The sequence below is a fragment of the Aethalodelphis obliquidens genome, unplaced genomic scaffold (assembly GCF_003676395.1).
Source record: "Aethalodelphis obliquidens isolate GAN/ISIS:26980383/991018 unplaced genomic scaffold, ASM367639v1 scaffold89, whole genome shotgun sequence".
Classification (NCBI taxonomy): domain Eukaryota; kingdom Metazoa; phylum Chordata; class Mammalia; order Artiodactyla; family Delphinidae; genus Aethalodelphis; species Aethalodelphis obliquidens.
Window position 1 is genome coordinate 4,583,530 of NW_020838033.1, and position 24,412 is coordinate 4,607,941.

Sequence of the window (24,412 nt, forward strand, 5' to 3'; positions counted from 1 at the left end):
CAACTCCAATGCCGCAGTGAAGCTGTGACAGGTCAACGATATCCACTCAGAAAGCCCAAGATGGCCGGGCGTGGAGCCGAAGGAGGCTGCCCGAGTGCAACTCCCCCCTTGCCCGGTGCCCTACCGGGGGAAGTCAGGGGCCGCGTCACGCCCCCTCACGTCACCGACTTACGCAATCCCGCTCGCCGGCAAACTTGTCGCAGCGCGCCAGCTCCGCCCCCAGCCCCTCCCTCTGAAGAGCCAGGCGATCAGCGCCGCAAGTGAAGCATGCTGGGACCAGGTCTCGAGCTTCCCGGCAGCCCCTGCGACGGGCGGGGTACGTCAGGAGCTGGCCGGCGGCGGCTGTTCTCCGTAAGATGGCGGACCGGCGGCGGCAGCGCGCTTCGCAGGACACCGAGGACGAAGAATCTGGTGCTTCCGGCTCAGACAGCGGCGGTTCCCCGGCGCGGGGCGGCGGGAGCTGTAGTGGTAGCGCTGGAGGCGGCGGCAGTGGCTCTCTCCTTTCCCAGCGCGGAGGCCGAGCCGGGGCCCTTCATCTGCGGCGGTTGGAGAGCGGGGGCGCCAAGAGCGCTGAGGAGTCGGAGTGTGTGAGTGCGCGCGGGCGGGGCGGGCCGGGGGGCGGGCGGGGTGTAGGTGAAGATGGGAGGCTGGGAGTTGACGGTAGATGCTGAGGCGTAACGTGTTCGAGAAGAGAGCTATCCCAGTGCGGTTTGCCTCCGGAGCCCCAAGCGAGGAGGAGCGGTTTGTGGGGGGAGGGCAGAGCTTCTGCGGATGGGTAGTGGATGTTTATTCAGAAATTGGGACTGGAGGTGAATAGACGGGACCTCCCTCGGATGCTGCTTGTTAAAGATGTACCTTTCCTCGTGCCCCTTTCCAACCATTTTGTGTTCGGTTTTCAGCTCTCATCCTCTGGAAATCACAGAACTAACCCATGTCTTTTCCTTTCTTTTAGGAGAGTGAAGATGGCATCGAGGGCGATGGTGAGTAGCATCCTGACAGAGTTGTTTGCCCATAAACTCAGGTCAGCTGTTTCCAGCAATTGACATCCTCTCAGACTGTAAGGATTTGGGGGAGGGTGCCGCAAAGTGGCTCTTTGTAGCATAGAGCTTAAAAGCGTACGTTTTAGCAGTATGATCTTGGGAAAGTCAAAGTCATTCTTTGAACCTGTTTTCAGTCTGGATATGGGGACTGTAATTTTATCTCCCTCATAGGTTGAAGTCAGAATTAAATGAGAGCTTTAGCTTGATCCGCAACAGGCAGTCGGGAGATGTAATTATAATAACTTGTGTTGAATTTTTTTTCTTTACATGTTTCTGTTTCCTTTCAGCTGTTCTCTCGGATTATGAAAGTGCAGAAGACTCAGAAGTGAGTGTGATAGTTTCTTTTTCCTATGGTGTAGGTTGGAAAGTGTATTTTAAAAACTGTACGCACCTGTGGTTCAAAAGTACCATCACCTACTTGTTACTCCTCTCGTGCATTCTTCATTTGTGCTTCTGAAAACTATTATAAAGGGTCTTGTTCAGTTATAGGGAGGGAAGCTTGGTGTAAGCTTCTTCAGGCCACATGTGTTATACTGTTAATAGCTGGCTTTTCACCCTATCTAAAGGAAATAAGGTTCTAAATGAGAGAATGAGAACATTTTGAAGCCTTTTACAGGTTGTTTGACACTCCATTTCATGATGCCTAGGTAGTGAAGCCAGCCAGTTGGATATTTTTTCTGAGTATATCTGAAGACCTTAAAAGGGTAGGATTCTGAGTGGTTTGTGTCAGAAACATTTCTCAGTTTATGGATAAGGTTTTCTGTCTTTAGCAGAAAGCTTCCCTAAGCCAAATGTTTGTGAACTTACTTGTTTTGATTGGATAAACTACTAGAGACGCTATCAGAATGGCTATTTGTTTACTGGAGTTGTTGAACAGAGCCCTGAGATATAAGGAGGAATTGGATTGTGGATCAAAGGTTTATTCTATAAATTTTATAGAACTGTTGCTACATATTAGACTTTCCATTAAGCCCGGGAGATGCAACAGATATAACAAAGTTCCTATCTTTAGGAATCCTACAACTTAATAAGGAAGTCAGACAAACAGTGAGGCAATCGTAGGACTTGGTGACAACTGCTAGGGGATAGGGTTAAGTAGGGTGTTAATGGCCGGGTACTGAGTCCATCTTAGGCTGTCAGAGGAGAATGAATGGAGTTAGCCAAGCAAGCCATGTTCTAGGCGGAGGGAACAACCGCTACAAAAGCCCAGAGACGGGAGAGAAGATTAAATATTTGGAAACTTGAAAGTAGTTTGGTGTGGCTGGAACATTGTCGGGACAGGATGGATACAAGAAATAAGGGCATATTAGTGAGTAGGGGCCAGATCATGCAGGGATTACTTGTTCCTTCTCTTTATTAAGTGCCTGCTCAGAGCCAGGAGCTGTACTAGGCACTGGAATAAAAGACAGGCATGGTTCTGCCCTCATGGAACTTAGCAGTACATTCCAGGTCAGAGGGGGAAAATATAGACAGTTAACTAAGTAATTACAATAATGTTTGGTAAATGCCATGTTATTGGAAGCATATGGTGCTTTGGGAGCACATAGCAGGAACAACTAACTGGGTTTAGGGTGTTTGGAAATGTTTACAGGAGCGAATGTTCAAATAGAGACCTGAAGGGTGAGTAGGAGTTAGCCAGGTAGAATTTTCTAAGCAGAGGGAACAGTGTGGAAAGAAGGTCTAGAAGGGATGGACTCCATGGTGAGTTGGAGGATATGAAAGGTTTAGTATGACTGGTGGTAAGGATGAATCTCAGTCCAAATTTTAAAGTACTTTATAAGCCAGGTTGAAAACTATTTGGATTTTATTCTAAGGAAGTAAAAAAGTGTACCAGGGTTTTAAACAAGAGTGTGATACAGGTTATGAATTAGACTTAAATTTTAAAGCAGTGTTTGTCAGATCCAGGGAACACCTACATGAAAAAATCCTACTGAAACAATCTTGCAGAGGGAGGGAAGACTCAGACATTTGTATGTTAACAAGATCCCAGGTTGAGGCACAGTAATATTTTAGAATTATTATTTTTATAACCATTATTTTGTGTGCAGTGGGGAGAGTTGATCTGAAGGGAGCAAGACTAGAGACAGCAAAGCTAGTTAAGAAAGCTACTGTGGAAGTCTAGGAAAGTAGTAAGTGTGGCATGGAGTGGAGTGGTGGCAGTGAAAATAGAAGTGGACAGCACTGACAGTTATTTAGGCTATGGAATTGACAGAATGTGGTGATTGATGAGATGATTTATTTTCTTTGAAGTCAATGGTAAAGTTATCTGCAAAGAGTAAAAAGGAGATAAGAGGTTTTGGAGTGAGGAATGTTTGCAGTTGTCACTAGAGAACAGAAACATCAGAAAGACTGCCAGGCAGTATGGAGTGTTCAGTGAGGTTTGGTGCTTGTGACTTTATAGGAGTTTACCATTCTGTTTATAAATGAGTTTGGATGTTACTCTAACAGCAAAGAAAGAAAGGCTGTTGGAGGCTTAAGTGTGGAGGATGCATTGTGGATGAGGCAAGACTGGAGACAGAGCTGTTAAAAGGTTATTAGGATAGTCCAAGGAGCATGATGGTGCCCTAAAGAAGGGACATGGCAGTGGCACTAGCAAGACATAGATTTGAGAGATATTTTGGTGATACTAACAGAACTTCTTGATTGATTGAATGTGGAGCCTGAATTAAGGAGGACTCAAAGGGATTCCCAGGTTGATGAATGGTGTTATTCACTAAGAAACAGACCACAGTGGGAGGAGATTTCAGGAAGGACAGTGTTGGGTTAAGTTTTGGTTGTTTTGAGATTGAGGAACATGTAGGACTTTGATGTGGCAATATCTAGTATATATTGTCTGAAATTTAAGAGAGAGGTGTAGTTCTGTTCTGTCTGATAGGGTAGTCACCAGCCAAATGTGGCTATTTAAATTAATTAAACTGAAAAGTTCAGCTCCTCAGTTGCAGTAGCTACATTTTAAGTAGCCACATGTGCATAAATAAAAACATTTCCATCATCCCAGAAAGATCTGTTGGACAGCACTTGTCTAGATTAGAGAAGTAGACTTGATATCTTGCCTTTCCTTGTAATGTTACTTGCTTGAATTTCTTGTTGATTACTAACTGTATATACCTAGATGCTACACTTTAGTCTTGCCTATTTTTAAAATTTTGATCTATCTCTTAGTCTGCAGTTTAGTTTTTCATCCCTTTCTTTTCTTTACAGTGTATCCATTGAAAAGATTTTGGTGGTCACTCATTCATAGTACAACTCAGCATGCTCTCTCTGTCCTTTGTATTTCTTGCAAATTGTCTTTCCATGATACCCTTGGAAAAATACCAGTGTGACCCAGAGCTTTTATCTTGCACCGGACTGACTGGTGAACACCTGATTTTCTTTCCCTTATAAGTCACTTGCTATTTTTGTCTAGATATTCCCAGTATGTTTTCTTTAAGTCCAATAAATTTATTAGAATTTGTCCTGGAGTTGGTCATTCTGGATCAGTGTTCATAGGTATGAGATGTGCTCTACAGTATGTCATGGAACTTCTATCCCAATATTCTTTTCCTGTCTTCAGTGTTTGACCCTTCTTCTGTAATCCTTTATATCTGTTTCTTCATTTTCTGTTGATTTTTAAATATTTTCTTCCTTTTCACTTTTAATTTCTCATAAGGCATTATTGTTGTGTTTGTGTTGTTTGTGTTCCTTCTAGTTTTAGACTTTGTATTTGAAATGAATTTTTTTTTTTAATTTCTAATATCTCCCTTTGAATGAATGAGTTCTTTCATTTCATTTTTGGATTTTTCTAATTCTGACTGATGTTCTTTCATGCCTTATATAATATTAATGTCTTTTTTGCTCATTTTGAAATAGAAGTTACAATTTTGATATGATATGCATGTCTTTTTGGCATGCTTTCATTGTAGGAATGCTATTCTACGTTTTTTTTTTTTCTCATAGCAAGTTTATGTGGGATTTGATCTCTGTATTTTTCCTTTGTTGATTTTAAAAATTAGTTTTCCTGATCTTTTCGAAGGAAGTACGGCTCAGAGTAACTTTTTCTAACTTCATAGAGCTCCCTCTTCAGTTGTTTTTCTGTAGTGTTAAAAAATATATATATGATGGCTTACTTTCTGAGATTTTCTGCTTTTGTTCCCTTCTCTAACTTGTTTTGGACCTTCTCTTTCCTTCATTCCTTTTATCCCTCTTCTGCTGAATTTGATTCCCTTTTCAACAGTTTTATCTTCAGTGTGTTACTCTCCTAGAGGGGAGCCCTGGCAACTAGATTGGTTTTAAGATTTCAGAAGGGTTAGACTGCTCTAACCCTTTCAGACCTTCTTACTGCAGGACCCTTAAACACACATTCTATTGGAGACAGTAAAACCCCTTCTGGTTTCAACTGTTATTCTCAGTTTTGCTTTCTATTGACTAGTTCAGGGTTCTTCTGTTTTCAGGTCCATTTAGTGCTCTCTGCTTTTTCCAGCACTGATACCAATCTGATGCATGTCTTGTGGCTGTTGATGCTTTGCTCTTATGTGCTTATATTTTGGGTCCTGGGGGATAGCTTGTAACCTAGTTTTGTTGTAAATGTTATCCAGAGGGTTTTGATCTTGCTCCCATTTCATGTGGAGATTTGAAGAGATCAAAAACTATGCTGCTGCCATTTTCGCAGAATCCTCCAAGAAAATTTTTTTTTTTTTTCCAAGAAAATTTTTTAAAGAAATTAGCCTATGAAGGGGAGGCTAGAGAGCTGGTAGCTGGAAAGAAGGCTGTAACGTCAAGAGAGGGTTTGGTGTTATTTTTTAAGTTGGAGAATAAAGTATGGCTAAAGGTTGAAGAAATCAGTAGAAAGGGAGAGAAAAGGGAGGGGATAGGTAATGCGTGTATTGGTGTCCTTGACTGAGTACATGAGAAGAAATAGGAAACATCTTCCATTGTAATTATAGAGAAGTGGGAAGCAAAGGTATATGGGGAGGAAGCTGGTGTGCCCTTTGTTTTGTTTTCCTTGTGAAGTAGAAGGAAAAACGTAAAGAATGGTTGTTGGTGGAAGGGCAGTGTAGGAATTGTGAGACTAAAGGAAGTTTGAGTAGTTGAGGTTGGAGGTGGCACTGATGGGTGAAGTTGTATGATTTTTTTTTTTTTTAACTCCCTTTAGTGATGATCAGAAGTCTGGTTGTAAGCTTAGAAAAAGATAGTTGATCCAGTCTTGGGCACATGGGAGTAGGGGACTTGAGGGAATTACTAGTAGTGATTGAAATGAAGGGGTCACAGAGTTGAGAGAGGAAAGTGAATGTGGGAAAGGACTGATCGGTAGGGAAAAGGTAGAAATGTCAAGGGAGTGGATGACGTAAGAAATTGGAGACTAGAGAGTAAAGGAGTAATTGGGGAAGAACAGGAATAACAGGCGGGTTTTCGTTTTTTTTTTTAACAGCTTTATTGAAATATAATTTATGTGCCATTCAACTTACCCCTTTAAAGTGTACGGTTCTACAGTTTTTAGTATATACAGGTATGCGTGACCATCACCGCCGTCAGTTTCAGAACATTTTCATCACTTCAAAAGGAAATTCTGGGGACTTCCCTAGTGGTGCAGTGGTTAAGAATCCGTCTACCAATGCAGGGGACGTGGGTTTGATCCCTGGTCCGGGAAGATCCCACATGCCACGGACCAGCTAAGCCCATGTGCCACAACTACTGAGCCTGCGCTCTAGAGCCTGCGAGCCACAACTACTGAGCCTGCGTGCCTCAACTACTGAAGCCCATGCACTTAGAGCCTGTGCTGACCAAGAGAAGCCACCACAATGAGAAGCCTGCGCACTGCAATGAAGAGTAGCCCCTGCTTGCCACAGAGAAAGCCCACGTGCAGCAACAAAGACCCAATGCAGCCAAAAAATAAATTAATTTAAAATATACATATATGGTCCACATCAAAAAAATCTTAAAAAGAAAAAAAGAAATTCTGTACCCTTTAGCTGTCACTTGCCCCCCACAGTTCCTCCATCCTTGTTCGCTCCAGCCCTAAGCAACCACAAATATACTTTCTGTGTCTAGAGATTTCCCTATTCTGGCCTTCTATATGAATGGAATCATATATTATATGGCAACATAATATAATATACTGGCTTCTTTCACTTAGCATAATGTTTCCAAGGTTTTCATCCAAGCTGTTAGTTGCGGCATGCAGGGTCTCCGTTGAGGCATGTGGGATTTTTCTTTGCAGTGTGCGGGCTTCTCTCTAGTTGTGGTGTGCAGATTTTCTCTCTAGTTGGGGCATGTGGGCTCCGTAGTTTGTGGCACACAGGCACTCTTGTTGAGGCGCGTGAGCTCAGTAGTTGTGGCGCGCCGGCTTAGTTGCCCTGTGGTATGTGGGATCTTAGTTCCCTGACCAGGAATCAAACCCGTGCCCCCTGCATTAGAAGGCAGATTTTTTACCACTGGACCACCAGGGAAGTCCCCTGTACTTCATTTCTTTTTATGGCTGAATAATACTACGTTGTATGCATATACCACATTTTGTTTATCCATTCATCCATTGATGGACACTTGAGTTTCTGTTTTTTTGTTATTATGAATAATGCTGCTGTAAATATTAGTGTACAAGTTTTTGTGTGGTTGTATGTTTGCATTTCTCTTGGTTGTGTACCTAGGAGTGGAGTTGCTGAGTCATGTGGTAACTGTTTAATTGTTTGAGGAATTGTCAAAACTGTTTTCGAAAGCAGCTGCACCATTTTACATTCTCAGCAGCAATGTATGGGAATTCCAGTTTCTCCACATTCTCAACAGCACTTATTATTGTCTTGATTTTTTGATTCCAGCCATCCTAGTAGGTATGAAACGGTATCTCATTTTGATTTGTATTTCCCTGATGAGTAATGATGTTGAGCATTTTTTCTTGTGTTTATTGGCTATTCGTGTATCTTCCTAGAAGAAGTGGCTATTCAGATACCTTGTCCTTTTTTTAATTGGGTGTTTTTTTTATCATTGAGTTGTAAGAGTTCTTTATATATTCTAGATATAAGTTTCTTATCAGATATATGATTTACAAATACTTTTTCCCATTCTGTGTGTTGTCTTTTCACTTTCTTGATGGTGTAAGGTTTCAATGTTGAAGAAGTCCAATATATCTGTTTTTTCTTTTGTTGCTTGTGTGTTTGGTGTCATATCAAAGAAGCTTTTGCTGAATCCATGCCAAATGCAAAGTCATGATTTCTTCTAAGAATTTTATAGTTTTGGCTCTTATATTTTTGCTCTTTGATCCATTTTGAATTAATTTTTGTATAAGGGGTGAGGTAAGAGTCTAACTTCATTCTTTTCCATGTGGCTTTTTTTTTAATAAATTTATTTATTTATATATATATATATTTGGCTGCGTTGGGTGTTTGTTGCTGCCCGCGGGCTTTCTCTAGTTGCGGGGAGTGCAGGCTGCTCTTTGTTGCGGTGCGCGGGCTTCTCATTGTGGTGGCTTCTCTTGTTGCGGAGCACGGGCTCTAGGCGCATGGGCTTCAGTAGTTGTGGCTCGTGGGCTCAGTGGTTGTGGCTTGTGGGCTCTAGAGTGCAGGCTCAGTAGTTGTGGCACACGGGCTTAGTTGCTCCAGGGCATGTGGGATCTTCCCAGACCAGGGCTCGAACCCGTGCCCCCTGCATTGACAGGCAGATGCTTAACCACCGCGCCACCAAGGAAGTCCCCCATGTGGCAGTTTTGATCAAAGTCTGAGGTGTTTAAATTTAAGATTTTTAAAAGTAGATCAGGTTTACTTAAAAAAAAAGAAAATGTATATAGCAGTTCCAGGTAAGACTGAAGTGTGTACGTGGAAGTGGATGACCAAAGTGGAGGTGAAAACTGTGAGCTCCTTGCCATAGTCTTCAAATTAATGACAAGGTGGACCCAGGCAGAGGCATAGAGGTACAGGTTTCCCCCTTGGTCTGATAGAGTGTCCCTGTGAGCTGAAATGGCTTAAAGCAAAGAAGCAATTACCTTAGGACACATCTTGCCAAGGGATGCACAGAATAAATCGACATAAAGCACGGATGCTCACAGACACAGTTCAAAGCTGTGGTAGCTTGATGCTGAGAGGCTGAGTGTAGTTCCCAGGGCAGGAGCTTGGTGGTGCCACTATTTCTGCTTGGGGTGTGGAGCTGCCAGTATGACAGCTCACTGCAAAACAAAACACTGAGTACAATTTTCACTTTTGCCTTTTTTCTTAAAACAAAAATTATCTTCAAGTTTCTTTCAGTTTGTGAAAACAAGTGCTACTGTAGGTCTTTCATAAAAGTGAAGTGGTGTAATCCTAACCTTCGAGAAGCAGGGTATAGCTAGGTGATAGAAGCCTCAGAGAAACAGCAGTTTAAAATGAGGTGGAGTTGGGATTAGCACATACAAACTGGTATATATAGAATGGATAAACAACAAGATCTTACTGTATAGCACAGGGAACTATATTCAGTATCCTGTGATAAACCACAATGGAAAAGGATAGGAAAAAGAATGTTTATATATGTATAACTGAGTCACTTTGCTGTGCAGCAGTAATTAGCATGTTATAATTCAACTATTCTTCAATAAGTAATAAATTAAAAACAATAAAAATTTTAAAAATTTTTAAATGAGGCAGAGGAGTTAGATCTGGAAGAGACATTGAGAATGAGGAAGATATCAGGTCGACCTCTTACTCTGAAATATGTGGGGAATGAAAAAATGAGCTAAAACCTTTGCATGAGAATTCTGCCAGGGAAGCATTTGCTTCAGTAGAAAGCTAGGCTTTAGGGTTGGGAAGGGTGTTCACTGAATGGGAGAGTCAGCAGTAGGGTAAAGGGTTTTGATGTCAGCCCATAGCTGAAGAAGCTTGACTCTAGGGTAGCACCTTGGCTTCCATTACACCAGACTTTGATGCTAATTTGGAGTCTCCTCAGCACTGTGCTATTTGTATCTTTCTGTCCTGCCCTGGAAACGAAATTAGTTTCTCATTTGGAATAAAAGAGTTGCCTCATTTGGCATTCCACCACAGACTAAGAGGGGATAGAGCGTAAAACAAAGTTCTCTCATTAATCATGCTGATACTATTTTAAGGTGTTTGAATTTAGTCAGTGTTGGGGCGGGGGGGGGGAGTAGTGAATTAAGGTCACATACACACCAAGGAAGACATTTTTTTTTTAAAGATGAAATCTTTATTATTATTATTATTTTAATATTTATTTATTTGCTGCACCAGGTCTTAGTTGTGGCATGTGGGATCTAGTTCCCTGACCAGGATTCGAACCTGGGCCCCCTGCATTGGGAATGTGGAGTCTTAGCCACTAGACCACCAGGGAGGTCCCCCAAGCAAGATTCTTGCAATTTCTGCTACAGAACCTGCAGGGAACATAGGACCAAGGAAAGAACTGAATGATTACCACCCACCTATTCCCAGCTCAAGAGGAGAGAAAACTTCTTGTGATTGAGGAGAAATGGGAAGAATCAAGGGTACTCGGTTGTTAAAAAGCTGTAGGTAAAGGTGTGGTTCTCATAGTGTGGGTGTGGTCAAGCAGTCTCCCTGAACTCTGTGGTTTCATAGCAGTGTCACCTTCCTGGGACTCCTAACCCAAAACACTTAGAGGCAGAAACGCCCTGATGCTGAGCAGGGAATAAAGGGGAAGGGGAATTAACTGACTAGTCTGGGCCAGTCAGCAGTCTTAGCCCTATTTGAAAAAAGGTCAAAAACTTAGAACTTGAGAGCTTCTTGTTTCATCAGGAGTCTCAGTGAGTATCTTTGATCAGATTCCTGAGGCCATCCTGGACCTGGAGTCAGGAGAGGGTCTGGTACAGATTGAGTGTCAGACCCAGTAGGAGAATAAGAGACCAGTGTACATGAATATACCAGAGGGGCAGAGGTATATTGATACCCTTACATGTTAACCCAGCAGTGGGGACTAAACTACCTTCCCTTGAATCCATTTCTTTGTGTCCTCATAGGTCTCTAAACCTACCTCCCCTGGCCTATAGCCCTGCCTCCTTAGGTCCAAATCTTGGAATGACAAGGATATGAGAGTAACTTTAGTCTAAAGCCAGCCCCCTTAGCAGGAGCCTTAGCTGCTCCCTTTCCCTACCTAGAACTAGATACACCTCTATCGCCTAACCCTTTCTAGTGGCCCCTATTTAAAGGATGGCCTAAGGGACCCTTCTTTGTATGGGCAGACCTAACACTTCTATGTCACAAGCAGGATTATCCAGTTGTTTTTTTGTTTTTTTGTTTTTTGCGGTATGCGGGCCTCTCACTGTTGCGGCCTCTCCCAGCCACATGGCTCAGCGGCCATGGCTCATGGGCCCAGCCGCTCCGCAGCATGTGGGATCTTCCCGGACCGGGGCACGAACCCGTGTCCCCTGCATCGGCAGGCGGACTCTCAACCACTGCGCCACCAGGGAAGCCCCTGTTTGTTTGTTTGTTTTTTTAATTGAAGTATAATTGATTGGATTATCCAATCTTGCTGTGCTAAGAGAGGGAAGAAAGTGGAGAGGAGAGAGAGCATTTGGGCTTTAATTTTTTTCATTTCTCAGGTGCAGTGATTGTACAAGTCCTTCTAATGTTTTCCAAGTCATAATTTTATAATTTTATTCTGGACAGAGTTGTTGCTAAGGGGCTCTCACGCTACAGAAAATTTAGTATTTATATCATAGACATAAAAAATGTAAGCCACTATTTCCCAACTTGAGAGTAATAGTGCCTTGGGAAATCATGGAGTTATTATAAAGGGTTGCAAATTCACTAGCTGTGTTCTCATTATCTGTAGACCAAATCGACATCTCCCACCTTTATGTACTACTATTATTGAATATATATATGAATTAATAAAATATAAATGTATTTAAAAGTATTATTGAATGTATAGCAGTTGTTTGTCATTACATGTTTTCTCAATTTGTGGATACTATACTGAGCTATTGTCTCATGGGGATCCATGAAAATTTTAGATCCTAAAAAGGGGTTCATATAATCTAAAAGGTTGGGAATCTCTGTTCTAAGCCATTTTGAGATGAGAGAATTAACAGCTTGAGTTAGAGTGTAGTTATCAGGCACTGCATGTTTAAAGAGACGATTCATTGAGAGGGAGAGAAATTATCAACAAAGATAAAGCTCCTTCTGTATGCTAGACACTTAAAGCCTCCCATCCATATCCCCTGGGCTTCTTCCCCAGAGGCTGCCACTGTTTTTGGTTTTTGGGTTTTTTTTCTCCCAGTTTTATTAAGGTATAATTGACATACAGCACTGTGTAAGTTGAAGGTGTACAGCACGATTTGACATCATGAATGATTATCATAATAAGCTTAGTGAATGAAAGAGGCTGCTGCTGTTAACAGACCCTTGCATTTCTTCCTGGAAAACTTACAGGAATCTATATAAACATACATATATATATTGGCCACACTGCACGGCTTGTGGGATCTCAGTTCCCTGACCAGGGATTGAACCCAGGCCCTTGGCAGTGAAAGCATGAGCATGGAGTCCTAACCACTGGACCGCCGGGGAATTCCCTGTATATATATATTTTTAATGTGCTTTTAATTTTTTTAACAATGTTTCTGTTCTCTAGAAATTTTAGTAAGAATATTGATGTGTTTGCTTTTAATTCGTTAGAAAATGTTTTCCTAAAGAATGGAAAATTTTTTTAAAAAATGGAAAATTTTAAAATACACCATTCAGATCTTATCTCCACAGCTGACAGGGAAACTTTTTTCAGGGTGATGAAGGGGAGTACAGTGAAGAGGAAAACTCCAAAGTGGAGCTGAAATCAGAAGCCAATGATGCTGCTAATTCTTCAGCAAAAGACGAGAAGGGGGAAGAAAAGCCTGATACCAAAGGCACTGTGACTGGAGAGAGGCAAAGTGGGGATGGACAGGTTAGTACCCACCAAAGGCCTCCATTTGGGTTCTGGAATAGGAGCTCTTAACTTTGGAGTGAGTAAGGAGTCCTTTATCTGTCCGATAGGAGAGCACAGAGCCTGTGGAGAACAAAGTTGGTAAAAATGGCCCTAAGCATTTGGATGATGATGAAGATCGGAAGAACCCAGCATACATACCCCGGAAAGGGCTCTTTTTTGAGCATGATCTTCGAGGGCAGACTCAGGAGGAGGAAGTCAGGTAACAGCCACTTGCCACTGCTCTGTAGTATGTTAGTATGTATTTAGTGCTTACTATTGAAATATATGCCAGGCACTTTGCTGAGTATTTTAATTGTATTATCTCATTTACTGTTCACAACATTTTAAGGTAAGTACTGTGATTATCCCTCTTGTACAAATGAGGAAAGTAAGGCTTAGAATATTTAGTAACTCTTGGTGGAGGAGCTGGGATCCAGAGCCACACTTCCACTGCCTTCTTTAATCTGAGGCTCAAAACCTCTGGGATCTGAAATACTTGCATAGGTGGCCTTATAGGAGAGAGATGTTTCCAGAGTGCTGAGTAGTTTGAAGTGAAGTCTCTCCTCATTTCTATTCCTGTTACATTTGAGCCCAGCAGGCCCTGAGGTGCTGTGATTCACTCTTGCTTTTGGAAGGCCTGTTTTGTATAGCCTGTTGGGAAAGATGGAGAGAATACCTGAGTTCCTACTGTTTCCCTGCCCAACCCTGTTTATTTCATGAACATCTTTTTTTTTTTTTTTTTGCGGTATGCGGGCCTGTCACTGTTGTGGCCTCTCCCGTTGCGGAGCGCAGGCTCCAGACGTGAGGCTCAGCGGCCATGGCTCACGGGCCCAGCCGCTCCGCGGCATGTGGGATCTTCCTGGACCGGGGCACGAACCCGTGTCCCCTGCATCGGCAGGCAGACTCTCACCCACTGTGCCACCAGGGAAGCCCCATGAACATCTTTACTTGGCAGAATCTGCCAACCTAAGACACTTATCCCTGGTTTCAACCAGACCCAAGGGACGTCAACGAAAGCTGTGGAAGGATGAGGGTCGCTGGGAGCATGACAAGTTTCGGGAAGATGAACAGGCTCCAAAGTCCCGACAGGAGCTCATTGCTCTTTATGGCTATGATATCCGCTCAGCTCACAATCCTGATGACATCAAACCCCGAAGAATTCGGAAACCCAGGTGAGGAAATTTTGGAGCCTACACTATTGATATTTACAGGAGAAAATCTCTGCTTTTTTTTCTTGCTTTTTTTTTTTTGCGGTACGCGGGCCTCTCACTGTTGTGGCCTCTCCCATTGCGGAGCACACGCTCCGGAAGCGCAGGCTCAGCGGCCATGGCTCACAGGCCCAGCCGTTTCGCGGCATGTGGGATCTTCCCGGACTGGGGCACGAACTTGTGTCCCCTGCATCGGCAGGCGGACTCTCAACCACTGCGCCACCAGGGAAGCCCAGGTCTCTGCTTTTTAAAATGCTATTCTGGGGGCTTCTCTGGTGGCGCAGTGGTTGAGAATCTGCCTGCCAATGCAGGGGACACGGGTTCGCAGCCCTGGTCTGGGAAGATCCCACATGCCGCGGAGCAACTGGGCCCATGAGCCACAGTTACTGAGCCTGTGCTCTGCAATAAGAGGGGCCACGATAGTGAGAGGCCCGCGCACCGCGATGAAGAGTGGCCCCCGCTTGCCACAACTAGAGAAAGCCCTCGCACAGAAACGAGGACCCGACACAGCCATAAATAAAGCAAACTGTCAACAAGTAAAAATAAATAAACACTATTATTAAAAAAAAAAAAAAAAATGCTATTCTGGCCCGTAATTGGGTGAGGAATATAGGAAGTCTCCCTGACCCTCAGTTTATGTCTCTAGTGGTCCCTTTTGTTATTTCTCTGTTCCATTTGTTCAGGTTTGGGAGTCCTCCACAAAGAGATCCAAACTGGATTGGGGAGCGGCCAAATAAGTCCCATCGCCACCAGGGTCCTGGGGGCACCTTACCACCAAGGACATTTATCAACAGGAATGCTGTAGGTACTGGCCGCATGTCTGCTGCCAGGAATTACTCTCGATCTGGAGGCTTCAAGGAAGGTTGTGCTGGTTTTAGGCCTATGGAAGCTGGCGGGCAGCATGCTGGCAGGTCTGGTGAGACTGTTAAACATGAGACTAGTTACCGGTCACGGCGCCTGGAGCAGACTCCAGTAAGGGATCCATCTCCAGAAGCAGATGCTCAAGTGCTTGGTAGTCCTGAGAAGGAAGAGGCAGCCCCAGAGATACCAAATCCTGCTCCTGACACTGCACCACCAGCTCCTGACAGGCCTATTGAGAAGAAATCCTATTCCCGGGCAAGAAGAACCAGGGTCAAAGCTGGAGATGCAGTCAAGGTTGCAGAGGAGGTGCCCCCTCCACCTGAAGGGCTGACCCCAGCACCTCCAGTCCCAGAAACTACGCCTCCTCCACCTGCTAAGACTGGGAACTGGGAGGCTCCAGTGGATTCTACTACAGGTGGACTTGAACAAGATGTGGCACAACTAAATATAACAGAACAGAATTGGAGCCCAGGGCAGCCTTCATTCCTGCAATCACGTGAGCTTCGGAGTAGGTACCTTAGGGATAGTGACTCGCTTTTTCCCCTTTGTATCATTGGACTTAGGGGCATGGGACTTATGTCTCTCAGAGGTGTGGTGTCTGACAATATCTTCATTAACTGCAAGAAACAGATGGATTCATAGGTATATTCATTCAAAAACCTCAGAGCAGTTTTATCTATTGCACAAGACTACCCCACTACTTTGCTTACTATTAACTGATCAGTCATCAGTACTGAGCTCCTGAGTACAGAATCCGTTACCAGTCGCTGTAGAAAAAGTGGAAGAAGGCAGTTCTTATTATTTGAACTAATGGTTAAATGTTTCAAGGCAGAAACTGCATTTGAATTTGGATGAGTATCTCCTAATCTTTTTGAAAGGAAAGCCTCTCTAATTTCCTCAGTCTTCTAGAGCCAGGCTGCCCAGTAGAACTTTCTGTACTGATGGTGCTTTTGAATACTTGTAATATGGCCAGAGTGACTGAGAAACTGAAGTTTTAATTTTAATTAATTGAAATTTAAATAACCACATGTGGCTAGTGGATATCCTGTTGGACAACATAGTGCTAGTGACTAGGACCTATCTACCACCCCTCTCCCCTATCCTTTTTTTCTTCCTCCAGTCAGATAGATTAGAGGATCTTTTCCTTCGTTTCTGAAATCTAAATCGAACTCAAAGATTGGAAATCCTCATTTGGACTGGCAATTTCTGCATTCTTATCTGGTGTGCGTAATTTTTGAACACCGAAAACCAGGGTAGCCTAAACTGGACCTGGAGTTGATCTTTGGATAGAGGAGTACACTCTCCTACCAATGCCTTATTACCATTGGAAGACAGTCTCTAGAACATTCCCTCTTGTCTTGAGTCATCTTCAGCCAGAGGGGAATCTCTTCCTATACTTCTAGCCCAGACCTCTGTGGCCAGGAATAATCAGGTAGATTTAGAACATCCTCACCTCTCTAGTTGTTACTCGGAGACTTCAGGGCTGAGATTTTTCAAGATGTTTGATAATGTAATATGCTAATTATAACCTCCCAGGGATTCTGTTCAGGGAAATACTTGATGGGAAAATTTTGAACTTGCATTTTCTGAATTGCATTACTGAAGTAATTTTTTTTTCATGTTCAGAGGTTTTATTGCTGTATTAAGGTGGCAGGCAATGGGGGCAAATTTCCAAATGCTGGAGTTGACAGGAAGCAGAGATAGTTTAAAAGGAATTTTGTTAGTTTAAAGGAAGAAAGCCATTCCCCATGTTGGGATTCTTCAGCCTGTCACTTTCTTGATGGTATCTTGAGTCCCATTCACATCTGTCTGCTCTGCAGCAGTGACTTTTTTGGTGTATTACAGGTATGCCCAACCACATACACATGGGAGCAGGACCTCCACCTCAGTTTAACCGGATGGAAGAAATGGTACAGAAGGGGGAAAGGGGCACATGCAGGGGGTTGCATGTCACAGCTCATTCACTGTTTAAACTAAGTCAGTTTTCGCATGTTTCCCTTTTAATTTGGGTCTCCCTAAATGTAGGGTACAGGGTTTGGGTTTAGATCTTGATGCTTTTTTATTGGTTTTTCAATTCTTTTTGCAAATACTTTTTTTTAACACTGCCATGTACCAAGTAAGTGTTTTGCAGTACCTAAAGGAGGGTGGGACATGATACAAGAGTCAGCCTTTTGGAAGTCTTCTTGCTCAAACCTCTTTCTTTATTTCAGGGTGTCCAGGGTGGGCGAGCCAAACGCTATTCATCTCAACGGCAAAGACCTGTGCCGGAGCCCCCTGCCCCTCCTGTGCACATCAGTATCATGGAGGGACATTACTATGATCCATGTGAGTTTATTTTTATTGTTGGAGTATCTTTCTTGGCAGGGTGAAGTGAACTAAGAGACCAGCCTCCTGCCTCCTGAATTTCCCTTCTGACCTCTCCTTGTGGTTAACAAACATTCTCTGGTTGCTGTTTTCTTCACATGGAAATGAGAACATCTTTTCAAAGGGCTTGGGGGTCAAGGAGACTTGTCCATGTGATGTGAAGAGTGAGGGTTTATGAGAGTCCCAATGTGATATCTTACAGTGCAGTTCCAGGGACCAATCTATACCCATGGTGACAGCCCTGCCCCACTGCCTCCTCAGGGCATGATTGTGCAGCCAGAAATGCACCTTCCCCACCCAGGTAAGCTTTGCGCCTCTGCTTGTATGCTTCCAGTACGTGAGGATATGTGTTGGGGGCTTCACAAACCCCATCCTCTTGAGCTCTGTGCTGCTTGCTAATGAAGCTGGCCACTTCGGCTGCTTGGGCAACAAACTCCTCTTGGGTCCATCCTGAGGACTTCCATCCTGAGCAGTTTGTGGTGAGCAGTTCAGCCAGGCCATCCCATGGAAATGGTGTTACCTTTTATTTCAGTTTTTGTTTTCTTATTGTCCAGGTTTACATCCCCACCAGACACCGGCACCTCTGCCCAATCCAGGCCTCTATCCCCCACCAGTGTCCATGGCTCCAGGACAGCCACCACCTCAGCAGTTGCTTGCTCCTACCTACTTTTCTGCTCCAGGCGTCATGAACTTTGGTAATCCCAGTTACCCTTATGCTCCAGGGGCACTGCCTCCCCCGCCACCGCCTCATCTATATCCTAACACACAGGTGAGATGGCTAATGAGATTTTCCTAAGTACACATCCTTTAAATCAGACAGGAATATAGTATGAGGAGAATGCTCAAGGAATTGGAGAGAACATTTCAATGCCACTGATTTGCATGTGGTGTCAGGACGCCTCTTGGTGGTCAGGAGCTAGAAATGCAGCTTATGTGATGCCCATCATCTGTTTATTCTCTTCCGTTTCTTTAATGGTGTTTCATTCAAGTATTTTAGTATGTCTTAGGTGCGCATGTCTGCTGTTTATTCAACTGCATAATGAAGTTGTATTCTACTTACCAGCCCTACCCCTCCCTGTACTGTTTAACTCCCAGAAGGTTGACACCATGTGGCATCTGGAGTGTCACCACTGAGCTCAGTTTCTTCCATTTGTCAGCTGATGGTAGGAATTAGAGAAAGCTGGGTAGTACTTTGAAGAAGTAAGAACCCTATTAGGACATATTAAGGCAGAAATGAATAATTATTTTAAAGGGGGGCAGCTTAGAGATTTAAAAAATTATAAATTCCTCAGTGCTCTTATTTTTGTGCCTGAATAATGTTTCCTGTTTATCATAGTTTGGATGAATTAATTCCTTTTTCTTCTCCTTGCTTATTGGGGTCCCAGGCCCCATCACAGGTATATGGAGGAGTGACCTACTATAACCCCGCCCAGCAGCAGGTGCAGCCAAAGCCCTCCCCACCCCGGAGGACTCCCCAGCCAGTCACCATCAAGCCCCCACCACCTGAGGTATGAGAGCTCCTAGGGAAGCAGCTCTAAACAAGGGATGTTTAGGGCACATCCGACCTCAGTGGGCTTTCCTTTTCTTCAGATTTCTCTCCTTTTCTGGGTGTGTTTCTATGGAAAATGGTCTTTTCTTTCTTTTTTTTTTTTTAATAATAATGACCTGATAACAAATTCCAACTTTATTTCAGGTTGTAAGCAGGGGTTCCAGTTAATATGAATTTCTGAATATTTTAAATCTAACATCGTATAAAAGTAAGTGTACAACTTAATATGACTCAGAACATTCTTAAAACTAATGCTTATGCTTACTTGCTGAACAGTCACCTAATTAGTGCTCCAAATTGTAATCATGGGATATCTCAGGGGGAGGCTTAGAGGAGTCCCAGAATTTGCCAGTTTCTTTGTTTTATGAATGCACTGAGCAGGGTTGAGTAAAAACCACTGTTAATTTGGTAGCATTTTATTTGGGAAGCTGGAAGGAAAAAATGCAGGAGGGCATTCCTTATTAAGGAAAGGGGAAATCTAAATTTGAGGTGTTACAGCAGAGCTAATTCTAAAGGTCATGGAGGAGAAAGACCATGGGGGTTTTATTGTTTTGTTTTGTTTTAGGGATATTACTTTAATATACATTATTTAGAAATGTGGCTTTTTGGAAATAGCTTATAAATACCCAAAAGGTCCACTAACACTTTGGTGGTTCTTCCCTTTTTCTCACCCCTGTCAGGACAGCAGAGGTGAGAACCCAGGATAGAAAACAACTGGCTGTCTACTACCAGGAGGGCTTCGAAGATATAGGATGGCTCCTACCAGCAAGCAGCTGAATGGGGGGAACCCCTGCCTTCCTCTGAGGGTAGGCTCTGTTGGAGAAAGGGAGAAGCAAGTGGACTTCCTCCCGTTTTCAGTCTTTCTTTGACTTGGCTGTGCTCAGAGGAGCAGAGATCCAGACAGCCCAGGCTTCTGAGTCTACATCTAGGAGCCCACATCTTTTGCTCTTCTTCACTTTCTCCTGGGAAATTCAAGCATCTGCTGCTCCCAGGGAAGCTCCATCCTGTTTTGTTTTCTAAGATGTTCGTTTTTAAAGCCTGGCTTGCTATTCTTAAATTAATATTCCTTTAACACACACACACACACACACCCCGCCCCCTTCTCTCTCTCTGCCTTTAAATGAAACAAGTTCATTCTCTGGTTTGCTAGCTTCTCTGGGTTCCCTTTTGGCTCTTCCCTGCATCCCAGATAATTGAGACCTTACCAGCCAGTCTTCCCCCACCAAGTCTACAAAGAGCTGGCCTTTCATTTTTGGTTGGCCTTTGTTATTGTATACTTGGACTCTCTTAACTCTTCTAACTCTATGGAAACATAGCTGTCTGCACAGAGTGTCCCGTTGTGGAGAAGATCTCAAAGTGTGTGGTAGGAGTCCTTCTTCTTGACTTCGGTTTTTAGAATTCTGGGCCTTCATCAGTCTCTGTACTCTGGTAGACTTCACTTCTCTACTAAGGGCAAAGTCTCAACAGTGGAGAGAGATGGCAAACTAGATGCTTTAGTGAGAAAGGGAGGGTGGAGTGAGACCCTTTGCACCTTAGGGGTGTGTATTCACACAGTCCTCAGGGCTCAGTCTTTGAGGTAAGTGGAATTAGAGGGCTCTGCTTTTCTTTACATCCTTTCTACCACACCCCTTCCAGTTGCTATGGACCAATGCATCTCTCTAGAGGCAGATATTACCCAGCCAGCGGTCTTCCCTGTCCTTTGCAATTGCTCTTCTCCGTGTCTTTCCTGCTACAAGTGTTTTAGATGTTACTACCTTGTTTTCCCTAAGTTTTATTACTCCTGTCCTTGCAGACAGAGGGTACCACACCTGGGCCTAAAGCCTAAGGACGCCAGTCACTTTTCAGGGCAAGGGCTCCTCCCTCCTTTCCTTCTTATCTATGGCGCTGAACCACTCCCCTGCTGCCTCTTTGGAAGAGATTCCTGTTATTGCAGCACTTGTGACTGCCAGGGGTAACTTGGCCATTGTCCCTGTCCTTCTACAGAACCTGAGGGAGAAGGTGGCAGCTGTGTCTCTCCCCAAGTAATGTCACTAATTCTGTTCCTTCTCTTCAGCAGCTGGCTTAACCACTCTGAGTCACAGGGGTGGGAGGGGAAAGAGGCACTCAAACTGTAACCCCCAAGGAGGAAACAACTAAGAGATTGTTCCAGGGGTGGCTGATGGTTGTGCCTTTTGTAGGCTGTTCCCTTTGCCTTAAACCTGAAGATGTCTCCTCAAGCCAGTGGGCCACATGCCCAGATTCCCAGACCTTAAGACACTGTGACAGTTGTCTCTGTTGGTCCACTGTGTTTTGTTGCAAGAGTTTCTCCATGTGTATTGTTCTTGTTTGTTACTGTTTTAAAGGGTGCACATATGTGATTGGCATTGTGACTTGGAGAAAATAAAATTTAGACATGTAAACTTGGCTCCTTTGCCAGTGTTTTGCATGGGTCTTGATTTGGGAGGGAGGGAAGGGGACCCCCTGATTCCCTAGAGTCGCAGTCCCAGCTTGAGCCAACTCAGAATTGTGAAATGGAAGCCCAGAGAGGTGAAGACCCCCCACTATGAGGCCACAAATGACTGTACTCCCTATTAATTTTCTTAACCCCATTGCCACATAGACACCAGGATATGCAGTCTCTTAGATTGGAAGTGCAAGGGACAGAAAATCTAGTGAGATGTTGCTTACCTACATGAACAGCTAGTTACCCTCATGCCTTCCTTTGTGCTTGGCAAGTAAGTTTCCCAGGGTGATGCCCCACATATCAATACAACTGTACCAGGTCTTGGATGAGGGGAAGGTGCAAATAGCTAGCTGTCCTCTTGAAAAGGAAAATTTGAGCTGGCACTGAAGTATCAAGGACCACAGTGTAGAGAGAGGCTCCTATCAGTACAAGTAAAGAAGAGGGGCAATTGAAAGACCAGCTCTGGCTCACACTCCCAGTTACCTAGGCCACTTGGTAGCTAGCTTTGAGTTGCCTATTTCCTCCTGCAGATCCTCCAGATCCTGGGTGGTATGGAAGTTTACTACAAAGGCTATCCCTGATGTGGGGAAGCAGTTGAATTCAGTGTGGAGCTGGCAGCATCTGTCCTTGGGTCCCACAAGTCTTTGTACACTGGGGGCATGGGCATCATGGTGCATCTTAAAATGACAGTTGGGACTCCCTCCTATACCCTTTGGTGCTGCTGCCACAGCCAGAGAACCATTGACTCTTCTGACCCTCAGCCCTAATTCCTCTTTGACTCATGTCAGTTTACTTACCTTCTCCTCTGCAGAGTGATGGGTAACTATGGGCCTGATCTCTTGGGGTCATCCAAAGGATGCCAGCCAGCCTTGGGGGTGCGTTGCTGGCAGGAGGAATGAGCATGATATTTCCCCCTCACCCCTGCCTCTTGATTCTCCAGTCCTGCAGTTAGATCCCATTGCTCTCTCTGTTGCCCTGGTAACCAGCTCAGCAAGAAGAAACTCAAGCTCAGCAAAGCCCCCAGGTTCTCTGCCCTCCCGGCCTGCCTCTCAGTGGGCAGAAAGAAGGCGAGAGTGTTAAGGGGCAGACGGATCAGCCTTAGGTAGCCCTGCCCTACCCCCTTCCAGAAGTCCATGGGCTGGGCTCTCACAGTTTTTTGCCTCCGTCTCCTCACAGGTGTTATTCATACCACCCTCTCTCCCTCTATTTCTTCATGGAGTGTAGATGCCCTGCCAACAATCCTCCCCACAAGGTCGGCGCACAGGCCTTACGGGAGACTCAGAAGAGCCAAGGATTTAGAATCCCCAAGTTGTCTCCCAGCATCTGCAGCCCACTTAGGTTGGGTTGTCCCTCTAGGGCAGTGATTTTCAACCCTGGCTATATGAATCACTTGGGGATCTTTTAAAAAATACCATAAACCTTGGCCCTACCTCAGAGATCTGATTTAATTGATTTGAGGTGTGGCCTGGGGAACAGTATTTTTGAAAAGTTCCCTGGATTACAGTGTGCAATTGGTGTGAGAACCACTGCTGTTCTAGGAGGACCATAACTCGATGCTGGTTTTCCTCTCTGATTCAAGGTCTTGAACTTAGTCTATGCCTGACATCCTTGAGTAGTTGGAGTGTGCTGAGGTCCTGTTTCCCCACACTCCCGTTTCCAGAAGTCTCTTTGACCCTTTTATTTGCAGCCCCTACACCCTCCACACTGCCCAATTCTTCCCCCTTCCTAGCCGACAATCCCAGATCCTGCCCAGAGAGGACGTTACCAAGGCAACCAGTTTAATCTGGTAACTGTGGCATGTGCTGGGAGTGGAGCCCTCCCCTCTTCTTACTTGGTTCATAAAATGCCTGGGGAGCTCCAAGCCACTCCAGCCAGTTTCCCCTCTTAACCCCAGGGATATTAGGGTATCCAATAAAGTGGGTCCAGGAAACTGATACTTTGATATTTATTCTAGCTTCTTAGCCAAAATTGTGCTCTCTTTTTTTTTTTACTGTTCCTTTTTGCAAATCTACAAACAGATGGGTGTACAAAGCTTTATTTCTGTGAACACATGCTCTTGTACACGTAGGACCAGATAAGCACACACAGTGACACATGTGTAATACACACCCTATTCAGTTCTACCACCACTCCCAGCCTTTAGCATTCCTGTCCCTGCCTGGTCCGTGCACGGTAAACAGAGGTGGGGCATTGTCCAAGGAGCCTCGACCCGTCTGTTGCCTGGTGCTACTCTCCCACCTTGTTACCTTAACCTTGATGTGCTTACACTGCGCGTGTCTCTATACACCCCTCCTCCTGGGACAGTGTACCCTTAGGGACAGAATGATCTGGGCATAGGATCAGGATTAAGGATTATTTGGAGTGCAAATTCGGTACCACTTTGCCCACTCCATGGTTATGTCACCTCTGGAGGGGCTCTCTATGCCTGATGGTGTTGGTTGGCAGTTCTAGAGCTTGTCACCCATCTCCAGGGTTCTGCTTCCTCCTGCTGCCAGTAGGCTCAGGTGCCCTTGTGCCCCTGGTCTCCTCCTCCACCTGCCTACTGTCTCTTCTCTTCACCCTAATTAGACCTGCCACAACCTGCTGCTCCCTACCTGGCTCCTACCTGCCTGCCAGTACCTGCCTCCCACAGGCCAGGCCCTCACCACCTATGGTGCCCTACCAGAAAGGGCAGATGGGTACCGCCCCCAGTTCCAATGCCAATGCACCGGAGGCCTTCCCATCCCTTCTTACAGAAGCAAGATAAAGACCACATATTCCAGTGAGTATGGCAACAGAGCACACAACCGAGATCGAGAGTGATGGACACCCAATCAGCAATTTTTGTAGGCCTCACCTGAATACAGGTAGGTGAGTCAAGGTTCAGCCTGGTTCTTTGCAATGATACCAAGAGTCCTCGTAAGCCTCGAGCCAGGAACCCCCTCTCCATTGGTAAATTACTCCCTCACCCTTGTCCTTAATGTCTGCGTCTGCTCTGAACCCAATGCCGGTCAGCCCTTACTGTTTCCCTCGCGGTCAGCCCCAAGTTGAAGCCTGGCGCGGCCCAGGGGGCGGGTCCATTTAGGGGAGGGGAGGGGAC

The 24,412-nt window shown here is 44.6% G+C and overlaps 1 protein-coding gene across 2 annotated transcripts; it reads left to right on the plus strand.

Annotated features, from left to right (window-relative positions):
* Positions 1-263: 263 nt before the first annotated feature.
* Positions 264-24,334, plus strand: CASC3 (CASC3 exon junction complex subunit). Of its 2 annotated transcripts, XR_003430305.1 has the most exons (15): positions 264-587; positions 953-980; positions 1,328-1,365; positions 12,729-12,887; positions 12,977-13,128; positions 13,904-14,080; positions 14,800-15,485; positions 16,823-16,887; positions 17,188-17,302; positions 17,544-17,642; positions 17,896-18,110; positions 18,727-18,849; positions 19,035-19,098; positions 19,571-19,696; positions 23,902-24,334. XR_003430305.1 is itself a non-coding variant. In XM_027094402.1 (14 exons), the coding sequence occupies exons 1-13, from the start codon at positions 357-359 to the stop codon at positions 19,056-19,058; spliced, it is 2,112 nt and encodes a 703-aa protein (XP_026950203.1). In that variant the 5' UTR covers positions 264-356; the 3' UTR covers positions 19,059-19,098; positions 19,571-21,294. The 2 variants fall into 2 exon arrangements, 1 of the variants encoding a protein (XP_026950203.1); XM_027094402.1 differs by lacking the exon at positions 23,902-24,334 and having other exon boundaries at positions 19,571-21,294.
* Positions 24,335-24,412: the final 78 nt, after the last annotated feature.